At 40.7% G+C, this 15,888-nt stretch overlaps 2 protein-coding genes across 3 annotated transcripts; both read left to right on the top strand.

The window, feature by feature from the left end:
• Positions 1–346: 346 nt before the first annotated feature.
• On the top strand, positions 347–2,314 carry uqcrh (ubiquinol-cytochrome c reductase hinge protein). 2 transcript variants are annotated; one of them, XM_085774132.1, is made up of 4 exons: positions 347–505; positions 835–870; positions 1,287–1,448; positions 2,067–2,314. In XM_085774132.1, the coding sequence occupies exons 1-4, from the start codon at positions 461–463 to the stop codon at positions 2,097–2,099; spliced, it is 276 nt and encodes a 91-aa protein (XP_085630258.1). In that variant the 5' UTR covers positions 347–460; the 3' UTR covers positions 2,100–2,314. The 2 variants fall into 2 exon arrangements, with proteins under 2 accessions (XP_085630258.1, XP_085630259.1); XM_085774133.1 differs by having other exon boundaries at positions 377–505; positions 838–870.
• A 1,128-nt stretch (positions 2,315–3,442) lies between these two features.
• On the top strand, positions 3,443–9,997 carry faah (fatty acid amide hydrolase). Its single transcript, XM_085774136.1, has 15 exons — positions 3,443–3,859; positions 4,491–4,604; positions 5,111–5,251; positions 5,437–5,570; positions 5,761–5,967; positions 6,069–6,109; positions 6,217–6,341; positions 7,237–7,362; positions 7,488–7,585; positions 8,150–8,249; positions 8,384–8,427; positions 8,535–8,574; positions 8,656–8,764; positions 8,850–8,995; positions 9,750–9,997. Exons 1-15 carry the CDS (start codon positions 3,641–3,643, stop codon positions 9,870–9,872), a joined length of 1,767 nt encoding a protein of 588 aa, XP_085630262.1. The 5' UTR covers positions 3,443–3,640; the 3' UTR covers positions 9,873–9,997.
• Positions 9,998–15,888: the final 5,891 nt, after the last annotated feature.

Here is a 15,888-nt window from a genome sequence, read left to right as displayed (position 1 = left end):
GGAAGCAGACGATTGTGACTTAAAAAATAAAATACATTTGACGATTGACATTAAAAAGGGGGTAGTGATAACTTGGAAAACTGAGTAACTGAGGTAATAGGAGGAGTAACCTACTATAAAGAAAAAATATCTGCAAGGCGTACCATGGTCTGTTTTTTCTCGGGTTAGTTTTAAAGTAGCCTAGTTGTATACTATTGTCACTAACTTAACCATTTCGGTGTCCTCAAGCCTTAATCTTTGTATGAAAACAAACAGTGTGTTTTCACGAGGAATTTCAATTACGATGTATGCAATAAAGGAACCCGAGTTGACATACGGGAGGTTTTAATGTGAAGGGTTTGTTGTAATGACCGGAAACGGTGTGGTGGTTAGCTCCTGCTCACTTGTCAGCTGCTCGTGTGACCTGTGGTGTCCTCCAACAGAGTAGAGCCGGTCATCTAAGGACAAGAGCGCCTTTAAAATGGTTTTCGAAGAGAAGATGATCATGAACGGAGAGCCTGAGGATGTAAGTAGCTTTTACCGATCCAAGCGACTTCTGTGATGCTCGTATCTGTTGGTTATTTTAGCTAAAAAAGCTAGCACAACACGGCTAACTAAGCTACATGTACCTAGCTTCTGTTAGCATTAGCCGGCGTTTATGTTCCCGTCGTCACTTGGAAATATGTTGAAGTTTAGACATGCAATTGATTTAAAATGACACACTTATTCATAATGTGTAACGCTTACTCATCAGCTGTCGGTTGTGTTATTTTTTACGAGACATTTAGCTCGCATCCGTTTACTGAATGGAGTAGTATGATGGTGTAATTTATTGTCTTATTGGTCTGTTTCCAGGAGGAAGAAGAAGAGGAGGAGGAGGAAGACATGGTGGTATGTCCATCAACACTGTTTATTGAACATATAAATTTGTCATTTGTGGAAATGGGTGTTTGACTTTGATTTGATTGAGTTGGACAACAACATACAGGAGAGTGATACCACCTAGTGACTAGACCTAGTGCACTCACATGGTCGGTCAACCAGAGGTGGGGTCATTTCAGGCTTTCTCCACTTCCAGGCCTTTCTCAAGGGTCATCTATAAATGTAAATGGTGTTTTCTCCATTGAAACACACCTCAAAAGTCAAAGCCATTGCACCCCTGCTTCTTCCACTACTTGTCTCCAAACTCAACACCGTTTTGCTACATATGTTGTGTATGTGCTGTCTGAATATACTGAATATGTGTCACCTAGTGAAGGACACACTTTGATTTAGATACTGTGTGTGCTGTGTTCACTCTGTGCCAGGATCCCATTGAAATGGTGCGACAGAAGTGCATCGAGACAGAGCACTGCGTCCACACCCAGGCACGTCTGGAGGAGTGCGAGACTAGGGTTGGGTCTCGGTCTGCGACAGAAGAGGATTGCACTGAGGAGTTGTTTGACTTCCTGCATGCTCGGGACCACTGCGTAAGTGTGATAATCACCATTTGCTGAACTGAATTAAAAATTCAATACCCAGGTGGGGTTATTTTATAGTCATTACAGAATTTTCCACAGCTTATATACATACACACATATTCGATATTTAAGTTTAAAGTGCTTTTGCTGTAAAGGATGGATCCTCGCAGACTTCAGGATAAATCAGCTCCCTCTGTCATAGAAATATAAATGGTATTTATTCACAAACTTGTTCAACACTGCAAGCAAACAGATGGCTTACATAGAAGACATTAACTTCCAGCCACATGCAGCAGCAGTGAGCTCATTTTCCTCTGAAAACAAAAAGGTTGTATTGTATTACAAGCAACTTGATCCATTTCTGTTATCCCTTTTCTTTGACAGTACATTCCTACAGCACAAAAATGTCTGTTTCACTGTAAGATCACTGAAATTGTGCATTGAAATAACATTAGACTGACATGACCTTCACATATGAGCAATCCATTATTTTGTTTACTGATGTCAGCTGGGGCATATCCATGACCTGCACTAAAATAACATTTCTTTTTCTTCAAAACTATATTTATCTTGCAACTGTGTGTAGTATGTTATAATAAATAATTACCTCTTATGTCCTCCCTCTAGGTGGCACACAAACTGTTCCATTCTGTCAAATAAAATCCCTCCTGATTGTTGCACCGCTGGCTGATGACATTCTTCAAATATTGTATTATGAGGAGAACATGGTTTTAAATACATCCATTTGTGGATCTGCTGTATGTTGTAACATTAAATGTATACTATAATCTATCTGATCATGTGAAGAAACTTGATGTATTTAACAAGGTACTATGAGTCAACATTTCATTAAAGTGGCTGGCTTGAAAACCTTACCCTGTGTCACAGGTTTATTACATGACTACACACAGATGGGTGGCAAACTGACCTGAATGACCTGAGTGGAGAAACAATGCAGATTCTTTTGCATAGGTAAACTGAATGGTACAATCAAGCTATTCATATTCCAGTTGATTTTCATTTCATCTCAATGTGGTAAGACGAAAACATCAAAATGACCTTGGATCAGGAGCTTCAGTCACAAGGCCTGCTCAACTGGCTGTATAAAAGTGACATCTGCATTTAGATTTCTATTTACACTACCAGTCAAAAGTTTGGATACACCTTCTCATTCAATGTTTTTTTTTCTTGATTTTTTATTACTACATGAAGACATCAAAAACTATGAAGGAACACATAAGAAATTCAGTAGTTAACAAAAAGAGTTAAAGCAGGATGTGCTTTAGATTTTTCGAAGTAGCCACCTTTGCTTTGATAACAGCTTTGCACACTTTTGATTATCTCATCTGCTTCATTTCATGAGGTGGTCACCTGACATGGTTTTTCCAACAAACAGTCTTGAAGGAGTTCCTAGAGGTGCTGAGCACTTGTTGGCTTTTTCGCCGTCACTCTGCGGTCCAACTCCTCCCAAACCATCTCAATTGGGTTTAGTTCAGGTGAACGATAACACTTTTGTTTTGCCTTAACTAATAGATTTACCCCGGAGTTTCACACTGAGGCAAGAGCATCACGGTGATGCTGTGTGTGCGCGCTATCGACCACAGCATCCCACCCCATTAGCCTGCTGTTGTACTGATACACTACCAGTCAAAAGTTTGGACACACCTTTTTAATTAAATGGTTTTTTTTTACTATTATTACTTTATAGATTGTAGATTCATACTGAAAACACAACTATGAAGGAACACTATGGAGTTCTGAAGTAAACACAGGACAGAAGTGTTGTGTGTTATGTTATCTTGCTAACCGAAACCCTACAGACCTCTGGTGGGCTGTATTACTCGACATTTCCCCTATGTATTTCCCTGATATTTCCATGCTGTATACATTTTATTCAGTTGAAATGATAGAGGCTAGCGCCCTCTGCCGTGTGTAACGATACTATGGTATGTAAAGGAGAGGTGGCACGCGGGCGGTACAGTGTGTAACGTACAACCAACTGCTGTAAAAGCTGCTCGAGCTAAAGGTGCTGCACACTGATGACTAGCGGGCAAACCACACCCACCTGTTGACTTTACAACTCTGGCTGGACAACTTCTCAAGTAACTTCGAAACCGTGTTTGTGTGTGTGTTAGCCAGCGTTAGCCGACGTTTGTGCCCTCACGCTCGGAGCGGTTGGACGAGCAGCAGGACAACCAACCATGGAGAAAGTGGAGCAGTTTCTTCGGGGAGTGGAGGTGGACAGCCGGGCAGGGGCGGCGCTGCTGGCGGCTGCTGCCTGCGGGGTGGGAGCTCTGGTGCTGCTGAGCCGGACAGTGTCCAGCCAACGAGAGGCAAAGGAGAAGATCCAGCGAGCCCGACAGCGGAGGGATGAGAGCCTGCAGCGGGCGGAGCAGGCGGTGCTGCGGTTCAAGGAGTCGGTAAGAGTTAGCTAAAGCTACGAGGGTATGACCGTGTCCCGTGTAAGGAAAGAAACTTCAAACACGCCGGCTTTTAATTAACTTTTCTGCATAATTGAGTTGTTTAGTATGATTGGTTTGCACAATTTGACGTGAACACGCACGCGAATCTCCAATTTCCTTTGTTTTATAAAGGACATTTTAACCTATCATGGCATGACAGCACTGCAGTAACATACTGTAACTCACAGATGATGCTGTTTGTCAAAAAACAAAAACATTGTACATTAGAGTGTCAGAGGAGACTTGCAGCACAGTGTGTTTTACAGATGTCATCATGTTGTTTACACAGACAGAAAAGTATTTGTGCTTGCTGTAAATTAGTCTTTACACACAGACACCGGTTCATCTCGCTCACTTGGTTAACATTTAACAAAACTAACTATACAATGAGTTTCCTGAGGTCACCAAGCCCTGGAGTATTGACCACTAAAGATGAAGGGTTAACCAGCTGCAGTCAATACAGCAAGAGAGTGAGGGAGCTGATGTAACATTCACATGATCTTAGTTAGTGGTTGGATAGAAGCTTTGTGTTCCTGCGGGGTTGTTGTTTTTTGTGTATTTATATTGTGTGTGTATGTGTGTCTTCCAGCATCCAACCACAGACTCTGCTACTATCCTGACACTGTCCCTCTCTGAGTTGACAAAGCAGCTGCAGGAAGGCTTACTTAGCCCCGAGGACGTGTTTTACTCTTACATGGAAAAGGTTTGTTATGATGAAAGTAGAGAAATGCAAATGCATTCATGGGAATTAATTTCCACTGACCTATCTTAGTATTCATCCATCATTATATTTATTATAATCTCTACAAGGATCAAATTTAGAGACAGGCATAATCCAAGGGCTAACATTTTTGCAGCTTTTTAAACTGTGTTTGTGAGCACATTTCTTATTTTTTGGAATTTGAATTACCAAAAAAGAAACCTTGACTGTGCACTAGCACTACATACAAAGTCATTCTTCTAGTCCATTGGCCTAAAATCTTTATTTTGATATTGCCCTCATACAGCTCCATTTTGTGTTTTTTATGGTTTTATTTTCTCTCAAGCCCTCTCTCTGTGCACAGGATGTGCTATAAAAGTAAAATGGCTTTGCCTTCCCTTGCCTAAAGTCATATCCGTTATCAAATATTTAACTATTCTATTTGCTTTCTTTGCTGTAGACTTAAATGTTTTTCCCGTCTGAGCTGTTTCTCTTTTCTGTTGTCACAGACTCTGGATGTACACAAAAAACTGAACTGCTGCACAGAAATTTTGCTGGAGAGTTTTGACCAACTTAAAACGATTGACTCCAACAAGGATGGTCTCTTGTATGGAGTTCCAGTTAGCATCAAAGACAACATTGCATATAAGGTAATTTGTTGGTATAGAATGTCATAATCAACTCAATAACAGTTACACTGTCAGGGTTTTCCAAATATGTATGGACACCTGTTATGGTCATCTTAATGTAGCTCAGGTTTATGTTTTTGATGTGCTTTTTTAATATATATATATAAACTCTGCTCTCTTTCCTTGTTTTCATCTTATAACACAAGAATCATGACTCTACCTGTGGTGTGGTCATTAATCTGGACCAGCCTGCCCAGAAGGACAGTGTCCTTGTTGAGGTCCTGAAGAGACAAGGAGCTATTCCCTTCGTTCACACCAACATACCCCAAGGCTTGTTAAAGTAAATCATTTATAGATCAACATACCATAAAGTCAAGCTGGGACACTGTGTCACAAGCTTTACTAATGTAAAACTGTTTTTATGTCATTGTATACTTCTAACACTGAGGGTAATATCTAATTTTTAGATGTGCAAAGGCTCTGAGGTGCCTTTCTTAATTGCTTTACTCTTTTTATTTTCTTATCTCCAGTTATGACTGCAGTAATCCCATTTATGGGCAGACTCTGAACCCCCATAACCTCCAGAAGACCTCTGGGGGCTCGTCCGGTGGGGAGGGGGCTCTGGTTGGGGGAGGCGGCTCTGTGCTCGGTATAGGTAGCGATATAGGGGGCAGCATCCGTATTCCTGCCTCTTTCTGTGGTATCTGTGGCTTTAAGCCAACACCAGGTCGGCTGAGGTGAGTCTGTCTGCCGCTGACAGTTTTATGCATAAACATTATGCAGTCATGACAATTTCAAATGGCATTTATTTTGGCGTATTTCTTTGTTTCTTGTTCAGTTCACAGGGTGTGAGGCCCATTTACCGGGGGCAAATGTCAGGTTAGGAGAAAATCCACATACATATTTACAGAGTTACATAATGGTTACTTTATAATATGTGTGCTGTGTTAAATTTGGCCTTTTTTTTCTGTTTCTCATAAACATAGTGCTCTCTTCTTCTGGACCCTTGGCGAAGGATGTGGAGAGTCTGGCTCTGTGTATGCGGGCTCTTCTTTGCGACCACATGTTTACCCTGGACCCCACTGTTCCACCCGTACCTTTTAACATGCAGGTGTGTTGAATCATCAGTTTTTATCACGTAACTCTAAATTTGCCTCAAACGAAAAAACAGTTGAGTAATAAATTGTCATATTTACATTTTGGTTCTCAGATTGAACAAATAAGGTATGATAAGTTTATTAGTGAGCTTTAGAGCCACTTAATGTGGTATCAATCTCAGAATTTTTTTTTTCCAGATTTTCCAAAGTAATTCAAATTTTCTTTGTGTAATTGTGTTTCAAAATACTGGCCCCTTTTAAGGTCTAGAAAGGGAGCATGCTGGTGTGAGTCTCTCATGGTGATGAAAAGTCTCAAGTGGTTTTCTGCCTGTTTTTCTCACCATGGAAGTTTTCTCTGGGGGACTGTGCTTTGCTGTGGTAATAATTAGTTGAGTTCACCTATACAAGGTGCAGTAGAAACATGAAGGCACAAATGTCTGCATTTATCTACACATTGTATGTGTAGCCTGGGCCTTAAGTTATCACAGAAACAACAATGAAAAATCTGTGTTAACCGTCAACTTGAAATGGCCTTATTTAGATTTTTATTTCTATTTTTTTCACCAGTTATCGTGGCCTGGTGTATTTGCAGAACTTGACTGTCACTGACACCAGAGGAATCTGGATGTAGCTCAATGTAATCACGACAATAGTAGTGGAAACTGCAACTCCCATGATCCCACAGAAATGTTTTATGTCACCAAGCTGCATCTTTTATTATTGTCTTTGTTGAGAGACCTCCTAAGAGCTCAGACATGTAAAACCCACACGTTATATCCACAGGTCATTGTAAGTAGACTAGAGTAAACCCATCTTGCTGTTTTATTTCAAGCCTTGGAGTAAACAATTAATTATATACCAAAAATTAATCTATTTGTTTGCATTTCCATTCAAATGGTTTATCCACAGATATACCAGAGCTCCAAACCTCTGAGGATCGGTTACATTGAAAACGATGGATACATGCTGCCGTCTCCAAGCATGGCCCGAGGCGTCCAGGAAGTCAAAGCACTGTTGGAGCAAGCAGGTCACACTGTAAGACCAAAATGCATGCTGCTGGCACACACTGCATGATTTATGGCAATCTAAAATGTGTGGTGTGATGTGATGTAGAGTTTTAATGATATTGTGTTTTAACTTCTGGCCATTTGTTCCTGTAGCTAGTGCCTTACACTCCTCAAAGGATCGATTATGTTGCCGCTGAACTGATGGTAAAGGGTATCTTTGCAGATGGAGTTAACACCCTGCTGCAAAAACTGTAAGTTGAATTTCACCTGAAGATCAGTGTGGTCATTGTTAAAAGGATTAATAATTTAGCTGCATAACTGAAGTGTGGGAGAACTGAGTAATTTTTAGCCTTTTTGATCAATTGTTGTTTTTGTTTTTTTTCTTTTAAATAATTCCTCAGTTTAGCACATTACAACAGCGAACATTATCTGAAGTATTTTTGCGTGATGGGTTGCACAATTAAAATTAACAATCCAAATGTTCAGATCAGTCAGGCACTCCAATACTTTTCTAGGCACTAAAATACTACATCAGGTTAGATGGATTGTCATAAAATTTGGTTCAGTACTCCAAGGTCAAAATTTAAATTGAAAACTTTCATCTGGAGAACTGTGCTTTGTGTTAAGTGCTGATAAGCAAATATAAGCTGTTACACACTAAACTCAAATATTGAACATGGCAAACATCGTACCTGTGAAACCACTGCTACCACTGTTATGTTAGTTTGAGCTCAGTTATTACAGTTAACATCAAAACAATTACGTTAAACATCATTGGTCATTTTTTGTAACACTGATCTCTGATTGTGCTTTAGGGAGGGAGGACCCCTGGACCCCTGTATCAGAGCACAGGTTCTTCCCTACTATCTTCCAAAGTGGTTGAAGAAAACCCTCTCATTCCTCCTAAAGCCCCTGGTGAGTCAGAGACCACGGAAATCTACCTAAGGGACAATGTGTCGGGGGGTCATTAGAAAATTACTTTGGTTATTGACCATTTAATTAAATGACTACAACTGGTCTTATACTTTGTTTCCTTTCATGTTTTGCAGTATCCTCGTGCATCTTCAATCTTCGATGCCATCTCTGGAGTTGGGTGAGAGACCCTAACGCTAGTTTTAAAAGTTGCAGTCTGTTACACAGCCATATTTTGCATGTGATGGGTAAAATGACGCACTGAATCTTTCTCTGGATTCATTTCAGATCTGTTGCAGATCTGTGGAAGCAGCATGCTGCTGTGGAGGTACTGTCGTGAAAGAGTATCATGCTTGTCCAAGAATGAGAAATTGAAAAAGGAGAAACTGAACTTGTGTGTTCTCATTAGGACTACATTCATGAAACGATAGCGGATTGGAAAAGATGCAACATAGACGTGATGCTGTGCCCGATGATTGGACCGGCCTACAACTTCCGTTACTGCGGCAATGTTACCAGTACGGTATACTGAACTCATGTTTGTTAAAATGACATTAACTGGTGTAGCAGTGAGTAATCTATTTCTGTTCTCTGTCCTTTCAGCTATTCTTACATACACAATGATTTACAACCTCCTCAACTTTCCCGCTGGTGCAGTTCACGTATCCACGGTGACAGCTGAGGATGAGGAGGAACTCAAGCACTACAAAGGCATTTATCAGGACCCCTGGGACAAGCTCTTTAAACAGGTAGGAAACCCCATCCAGAGGTGACTGATGCCAAATTATCTAATACAGCTGATCAACTCTGTGAAGACTCAACACAATAACTAGATTTATTTATTTATTTATTTAAATGTTTATTTAACACGGACAATAAATACAACATTGCCACAAGATGGGAAAATGCGATGCATATAAGACGTCTAGCTTCAGCTAATTTGCAGTCTTTGTCCCTGGGCAGGCTTTAGAATAGAATAAAATATACTGAATACAGTTTTTTTTTTTTTAAAGGAATGATACAAATACAGTGAATAATACAATGAATAGGTACCATGAATTAATAAGCACAGTTGCAGTTGTAAAGATTAAAACACAAGTTAAATTGAACTTTAACTAAGATGCCAAATGAACAACTTAACATATTTTAATATATAAATTATCAACAAACAAACAACAAAAAGACCCCACGCTCCCTGCGTAAAAGCAAGACCAAAATGATTGCTTTGGTGTTGTTTTACATCACTCTGCCGTTGATATCAGTCTATTTGATTGTTCTGGGGTTGAATTTTCAATAAGAATGATTAAAAATCACTTCAAGAAAGTCTTGTAGGGTTGGCTGCAGGGGTGGCAAACCTCCTGCCTGTTGTGTCCCTGTTTGGCACCCCAAACTAAAGCATTAGTGAATCACAAACTGTAGTTCCACAGTTGGTCAGTAGGTGGAGACAACAGACTGTGGTGGTTCGACTACTGTTGTCTGACTGGAGTGTGTGTCTGTGTTCAGGCGGTGTCTGGAGGCCAGGGTCTGCCTGTGGCGGTGCAGTGTGTCGCCCTGCCATGGCAGGATGAGCTCTGCCTGCGCTTCATGAAGGAGGTGGAACAACTGGTCAAACAGAGCAGAGAGTGAAGCTGTGAATCCTGGGAAGAGCGACAAACTCCAGTGGCTTCAGGTTGACTTAGTGAGTGTATTGTTTGTGAAAACACATACAATGATCCAGTATGTGAAAGCACTCACTGAAGTAGTGAATTATAACTACTCAAATTACCGGTTACCGCACATTAAAACAAACGATGAGTAACAGTTAATAGAGTTGATATTGTATAGAAGGAATTTTAGAATCATTTATAGTCTCGCTTCTCAGGTATTGACAAAAACTGGTACGGTTAAACTAAAGACAGTAATCAGGTACATAGGTAAATTATAATTTTTTATGCTTGTGTTTCACTTTGCTGCTGACAAACCTCAAGATCTACACATTTCATCTCATAACAAATACTCTAATTATTAATATAATTATATGGTCTGTTTTTTCTTCTATAAACTCTTGATTCCTTATGTTAGGTGGGAAGACGTAGTATTTCATGCTGAATTCACGTCAGCATTAGGCAAGGAGGCACTGTGACCTCATATAGAAGAGTTTTAAAATTAGATTTTATACTGAAAATGGAAAGTAATATTTTCTCATCGATCACGTCTGATTCTTTTTACAAAAAATGAAAACCTGTGATGATACGATGTCTGAGAATAAAAACTAACCTCTCTAGTAACAGCCACCACCTTATTTGTTTGCACTCCAGAAATGTTGAAATTAGTTTTCAGACGTTGGAAATAAATAACAACGTACTATTCAGGTGAGATATGATCCACTGTTCCTTCCACTGCTCATCTGCCATCTGCAAATCATTTTGTCTCATTTAATATTTAATGAACTAACTTCATATAATGTGCTGCACCCAGTGGCTGTGAGGGCACAAAACTGCTTCCCCTTTACCTTCCACCTCTGCCTCTCCATCACTGTGCCACAGATGAGCGCAGATCATTTTCATTCTTTTTTGTGAGTGATTGTTGCACTGATGCTACACCAGGAAACAGAAAAGAGATAAAGAAGACTAATGACACATGGCGCCTCCATCTACGAGGCCAGCGCACCATGTCGTCATGTTGTGATTACCCTGTGCTATTGTAAATATGTGTTTCTGTTGGGTTTACATAAATTTACATATGTTTTAAAAACTCTCCTGGGATGGGAAGCCATTAGGGACAATGTTAGTGTTTTCCATTACAATCGCCCACGTTTGCACTGGTGTCTCATTGAATGGAAATGACCGTGTGCGTGCGGTAGAGGAAGGAGGGCACATTAGGCTTGGAGGAGAGCTGGAATTGAGAGGTTGTTCTTAGCATTATCTGTGGCACATAGAGAGAGAGTGTGTGGCTCTCGCTGTGCCACTCAGTCAGGGAGCATTAAGCTTTAAGAGGCAGTGAAGAGACTCAGGTCTTCAGAGGGAACTTGACATTGTTCATAAATCCCTCAGGATCTGAGACAGAAGCAGTGACATCCACACACACACACACACACACACACACACACACACACACACACACACACTCAGCCTTCAAATCTGCCCATTAAATACTTACAGTTTGGCAATAGTGTATAATACTGAATTAAACTCATTACAATCAATTTAAATATGATTTATATACTGTAGCACTTTAAAAACCAAAGAAGAAGAAAGCACAAGAGATATAATGCAATGTGTATTACATTTATCAAATATAAAAAAAAACAAAATACCCATATTTTATTTTATTCTATTAACACAATACATGCACATGTGAGTACAGTATGTGTCAGACTGTATGCAGACTTAATTTATGCAGTTCATACCAGAGGCTGCAATTAAAAAAACAAAACAAAACAATATTGGCTGACACAAAGTATTCACATTTTAACAGAAGTCAAGCTGCCGTTGTTAAAATAAACAATAATTAATTGCACCAAGCCAATTCAAGTTTTTTGACATATCGCCTCACTTTGACCAGATACTTTCATAAAAGCATGAACCAAAATCTCCCTTAGTGCCACTCTTAACAGTAAATAATAAGTTTGATGTGTCACCATTAGAAAAACACTGATTGCAGATGCTGGGAAGCCGATGTGTCCCCTGTCAAAGAGACCACATGGATAATATGTTTGAGATTGCCATATCAACATTGGTATGTGTAATAAAACAAGAAATAGTAGCTATGGCAGCTATTGCGTCACTAATGTAAAAAGTTCCATTAAGTGGTTTTAATATCAAATCAACTGGCTTGAAAGTGTCCTTAATACTTTTGATCCCACTGATGATCAACAACATCATGCAGCTATTAGGATTAGGAATTGTAATTGCACCAAGTAATGTCTGGAGAACAGCCACACCTCTGTCGGAGTACTGCCGTAGCCTATGATCTAAGGTTTTGAATACATTTTCAACCACATATGTGAAATAAAATAGAGTAAAATGTTGTCAGCATGTGGAATCTATAAGATAAACTATGAAATACATAGGATATATATGTACGATGTAAGAAAAGTTTCTAGATGCCATTATATCAAGTCCAGAAGTGATACTGAATCGTGACACAACTTCAGAACTTGAGGAAGAAAGTGAGGAAAATAGTTGAAATAGTTCGATAAGTTAAATGTGGAGGGCACTTGGCCAAAGCTCAGTCCTGTAGTAATTGTACAGCAGAACGGTTCAGCAGTCCTGGCAGGCCGAGGTGCTCTTCTCATGTAACGTCTCATTGATAAGAGCAGCAAACACCTCATTTACAGGAACCTTAGGCTCTAAGATCAGGTACTTTAAAAGCCATCCAAACACATTCAGACCCTGCCTGTGTGCCAGCAAATAAAACACCTTGATATCGCCACAACTAAACTAGGATGATTCTGTCTTAATGTCCCATTTCAGGGACCAAGGAGCCCATAGTCTTTATGGCGCCACAGAATTGCAAGTAGTAATGTTTGACACAGCAGGGCTCCTGCCTTTCAGATGATCAAAGTGACAAGTTCAGCCTGCAACCAGAGCCACTTACAGGAGACATCAAGAAGCAGCTAGATTGGCAGCTTTTAGGTCTTTGGTCCATTTCATCAGCCATTACTACCAGCAGAGGCAGCATGCTGTGGAGGACAAGTGGGAGGAGGGGAAGGCAGATTAACAGACAGCTGATACAGGTGTATAGGCGGTATCAAACAGCAGCTCTGTCAATACAGCAGGCTCCAAATTTCTTCAGAAGGGGCTGGGATCCCCGAAGTATGCCCACCGATTTCACTATGACAGGATTAACTGGGAGCTCCGTATGATTTTCTCAGATTCTGTGACTCAACAATTCAGTGATCCACGTTCTATCGGCTTTAAAGGCCCCTATCCCAAGTTTGAAAAGCTTACCCTTCGGACAAGGGACACTCTTTTTCTCCACTGCGGTTCCGCTTTGCCTTTTTTTTTTTTTGCTGCATTCAGTTGTTCATCAACCCCCGCGTCCTCGCCAGCTCTCCCATCCTCCCTTCTCTGCACATCTGCTAGGTTTGAGTTTTCCTTTCTTCCCTCCAGCGCCTTGCTTGGCCCAAGGCCCTTATAGCCAAATTGGTTTACATTGGAGAGATAAATGCTCTGCAAATGCGCTTAAACACGTACAGTAAAAAATGCAGACAGTGCGTGTCAGGATTATCACCCAAGTCAGGGGGAGAAAGGAGAGCGTCTCTGTAGCACAAAGCTGGGGAGCCAGAGTGAAGCCTGCAGATATAGTCCGTCTCATCCACTTCTCAGGAGAAAGAGAGGATTTAGCATTTGCATGCTAGTCTGTAATTCCTGGTATTATATAACTTGTCGCCAACAATCAAACTCCTGCGGTATTGTGAAAGTATTGTTTCACATGGGTGAGCAAAGTGTGGAGTTACACTTGGGGAAGGGGTTTTTGGTGGCAGCATTGAGGCAGCTGGTCCAAGATGCACAGCAGAGACCACCCCATAAGCCCAGTCAAGAAAAAATGGTCCTGCAGCACTTCAGGCCCAACTAGAGAAGGTGCAACTCAAAATCCCCTCAGATATTCAACTCGGGGCATAAGTGACTCACCTGAACATAGTGAGTGAGAGGCTGATCCAGACTGCTTCAGCAATGGGGAGAAAAATGAACATCTGCATTTCCAGAGATGCAGGTGTTAAGCTCCACTTTACAGCTGGTGAGTTAAGCTGCTTCTAATGGGATTACTAATTGCATTTAGTATTTATTGTACATTACGCAAAAGCATACATAAAATTAATGTTTGCACATGTGAAATGTCTAGAAACGGTATGCCTTTATTTCAAATTGTAGTTTTCCCATGAGGTGTTCTATTTATAAAATGTCCCAAAAATCACATGTTAATGTTAACATAAATTTATCATGAGCAAAAGGCAGCAGCTCTACTGCTCTCTCTCATATTTGATGGAATTCCACCTTTTTTCTTGTGGGCCATTGAAATGTAATGTAGCGTGCTCAAGACTGAAAAAGGAAGTTAGTTTCTTGATATAGTATTTGCTTGAGGTTAAATGTAGACGTCCCCGAGCAAATAGCTTACAATTTTTTGTTGTTGTCAACAGATCCCATGAAAAGGCCTAGACTCACTTCCATGGAGTCCATATGTTTCTACATTGTTTTAATTGGTTAAGAGTATATATAATTTAATGTTTGATAAGGCCAATTGATATAAATGAGTATAGTTATACTGTTTTCAGATGCAGATTCATACACATTTGATGTTTAGTGAGCACTTGCAGGATGGTTTACATTACTCAATTCAAAAATAAATTATAGTGTCACTGTCTGTGTTCATTGTAATGGAGGGACATGTTACCCAGTGCATTGCATAGTTTTTGGTAAAAGTCCATGGCATACAGGAATAAACTATATCAGAGTTTGGCTACACTGAATTAACTAAGCCAACTTAATTATCTTTTTACAATAAATGTGTCAATATTATTACTATTACTACTACTAAGTCTACTACTACACTACTAAGGTCCTTAACTGATCACAACATAAGGCCAATAGTCTCAGATGAGTCTTCAAGACTACACCCCATCTCAAGGTGAAAGAGGTCTCACTTGGTGAAGACAGGCAGGGCTTATACACACACTGTGCATCCTGAAGATTCAGGAAGCAGCATTCTCCCTTCCCACCTGCTGCTGCTTGTGCTGCCGTCGTCCCCTGGGGGACACCAAGCTGCTGTCCCTGTCTGCTAGCATCATTGTAAAGCCCCTCCACATGCTCTGCCATGGGGATTTGGGTGTAAAACTTCCACAAAAAAAAGGACCACAGTTCCCCCTCCACCCCACCCCAAAAAAAAGCCCCCTTTTCTCATCCCCACGACCTACCCCTCCCTCCAAATCAACACCGTCCCCCCTCAGACCTCCCAACACAAAGCCCTCAGAGCAAACCCAGCACAGAAATCATAGCACACCATTCAATCATTGTTTTTTCCCCTCTCTCACCCCTTTTATGGTCCCACTAAAGGTTTTAGCTGGGCAGAGAAGGAGGGCTGTCACTGAGGAAACCTTAGCCCATTGATGAAGTGACAGGAGCTGCCAGAATATGATCCTAATCCTGTTTCCAGCATTCTTTTAGCCCGCTGGCATCGCAATTCCTCCACACATTCTCTGAGCTGTCAACTAGGAAAATCCCTCTAATAGCGCATTGCCCAGATACACATCAAAGAGCTCCTGGAAACCTTCAGCGGCTTAGCTGCCATAGACACACTCGTACACACTCACACACACTCAAACACAATCACACACACACACAGGCAAAGACAGCATTCTGGTTAATTTACACCCATGTGATGTTTCCAAACACACAAAACCCAGACGTTCATGACAAATTGACCACATATATTTAAAGAGAACACCTGAAAATAAACCAATGGGCATTTGTTAAAAAAATAAATTAAAAAAAAGTCCTGTCAGCCCCAGGCTTGTTTTTATGCACTGCAACCAGCCCCCGTCCTAAACCACCCACCCCCCTCGTCTCCCCTTCTGTAGTAAGAAAGTGATATAATCTTTATGGTCATGCAGCGAGGAACTGGGAAAGAGCAGGGGGAAAAAAAACAGGTGTCTGAACTTTGC

This window comes from Trachurus japonicus, chromosome 4 (assembly GCF_045865225.1).
Source record: "Trachurus japonicus isolate A0001 chromosome 4, Traja_1.0".
NCBI classification, from domain to species: Eukaryota; Metazoa; Chordata; class Actinopteri; order Carangiformes; family Carangidae; genus Trachurus; species Trachurus japonicus.
The sequence above is the reverse complement of the archived record's forward strand: the minus strand, read 5'-3'. Positions and strand labels throughout refer to the sequence as shown.

What these genes read in the sequence shown, in the direction of transcription:
- uqcrh (XM_085774132.1), top strand. Translation starts at nt 461, where the DNA reads ATGGTTTTCGAAGAGAAGATGATCATGAACGGAGAGCCTGAGGAT. An exon ending in AGGAGGAGGAAGACATGGTG is followed by an intron (nt 871 to 1,286) that starts GTATGTCCATCA and finishes ACTCTGTGCCAG; the next exon opens with GATCCCATTGAAATGGTGCG. An exon ending in TGCATGCTCGGGACCACTGC is followed by an intron (nt 1,449 to 2,066) that starts GTAAGTGTGATA and finishes TCCTCCCTCTAG; the next exon opens with GTGGCACACAAACTGTTCCA.
- faah (XM_085774136.1), top strand. Translation starts at nt 3,641, where the DNA reads ATGGAGAAAGTGGAGCAGTTTCTTCGGGGAGTGGAGGTGGACAGCCGG. An exon ending in AAGACAACATTGCATATAAG is followed by an intron (nt 5,252 to 5,436) that starts GTAATTTGTTGG and finishes TTATAACACAAG; the next exon opens with AATCATGACTCTACCTGTGG. An exon ending in TGGAGCAAGCAGGTCACACT is followed by an intron (nt 7,363 to 7,487) that starts GTAAGACCAAAA and finishes TTGTTCCTGTAG; the next exon opens with CTAGTGCCTTACACTCCTCA.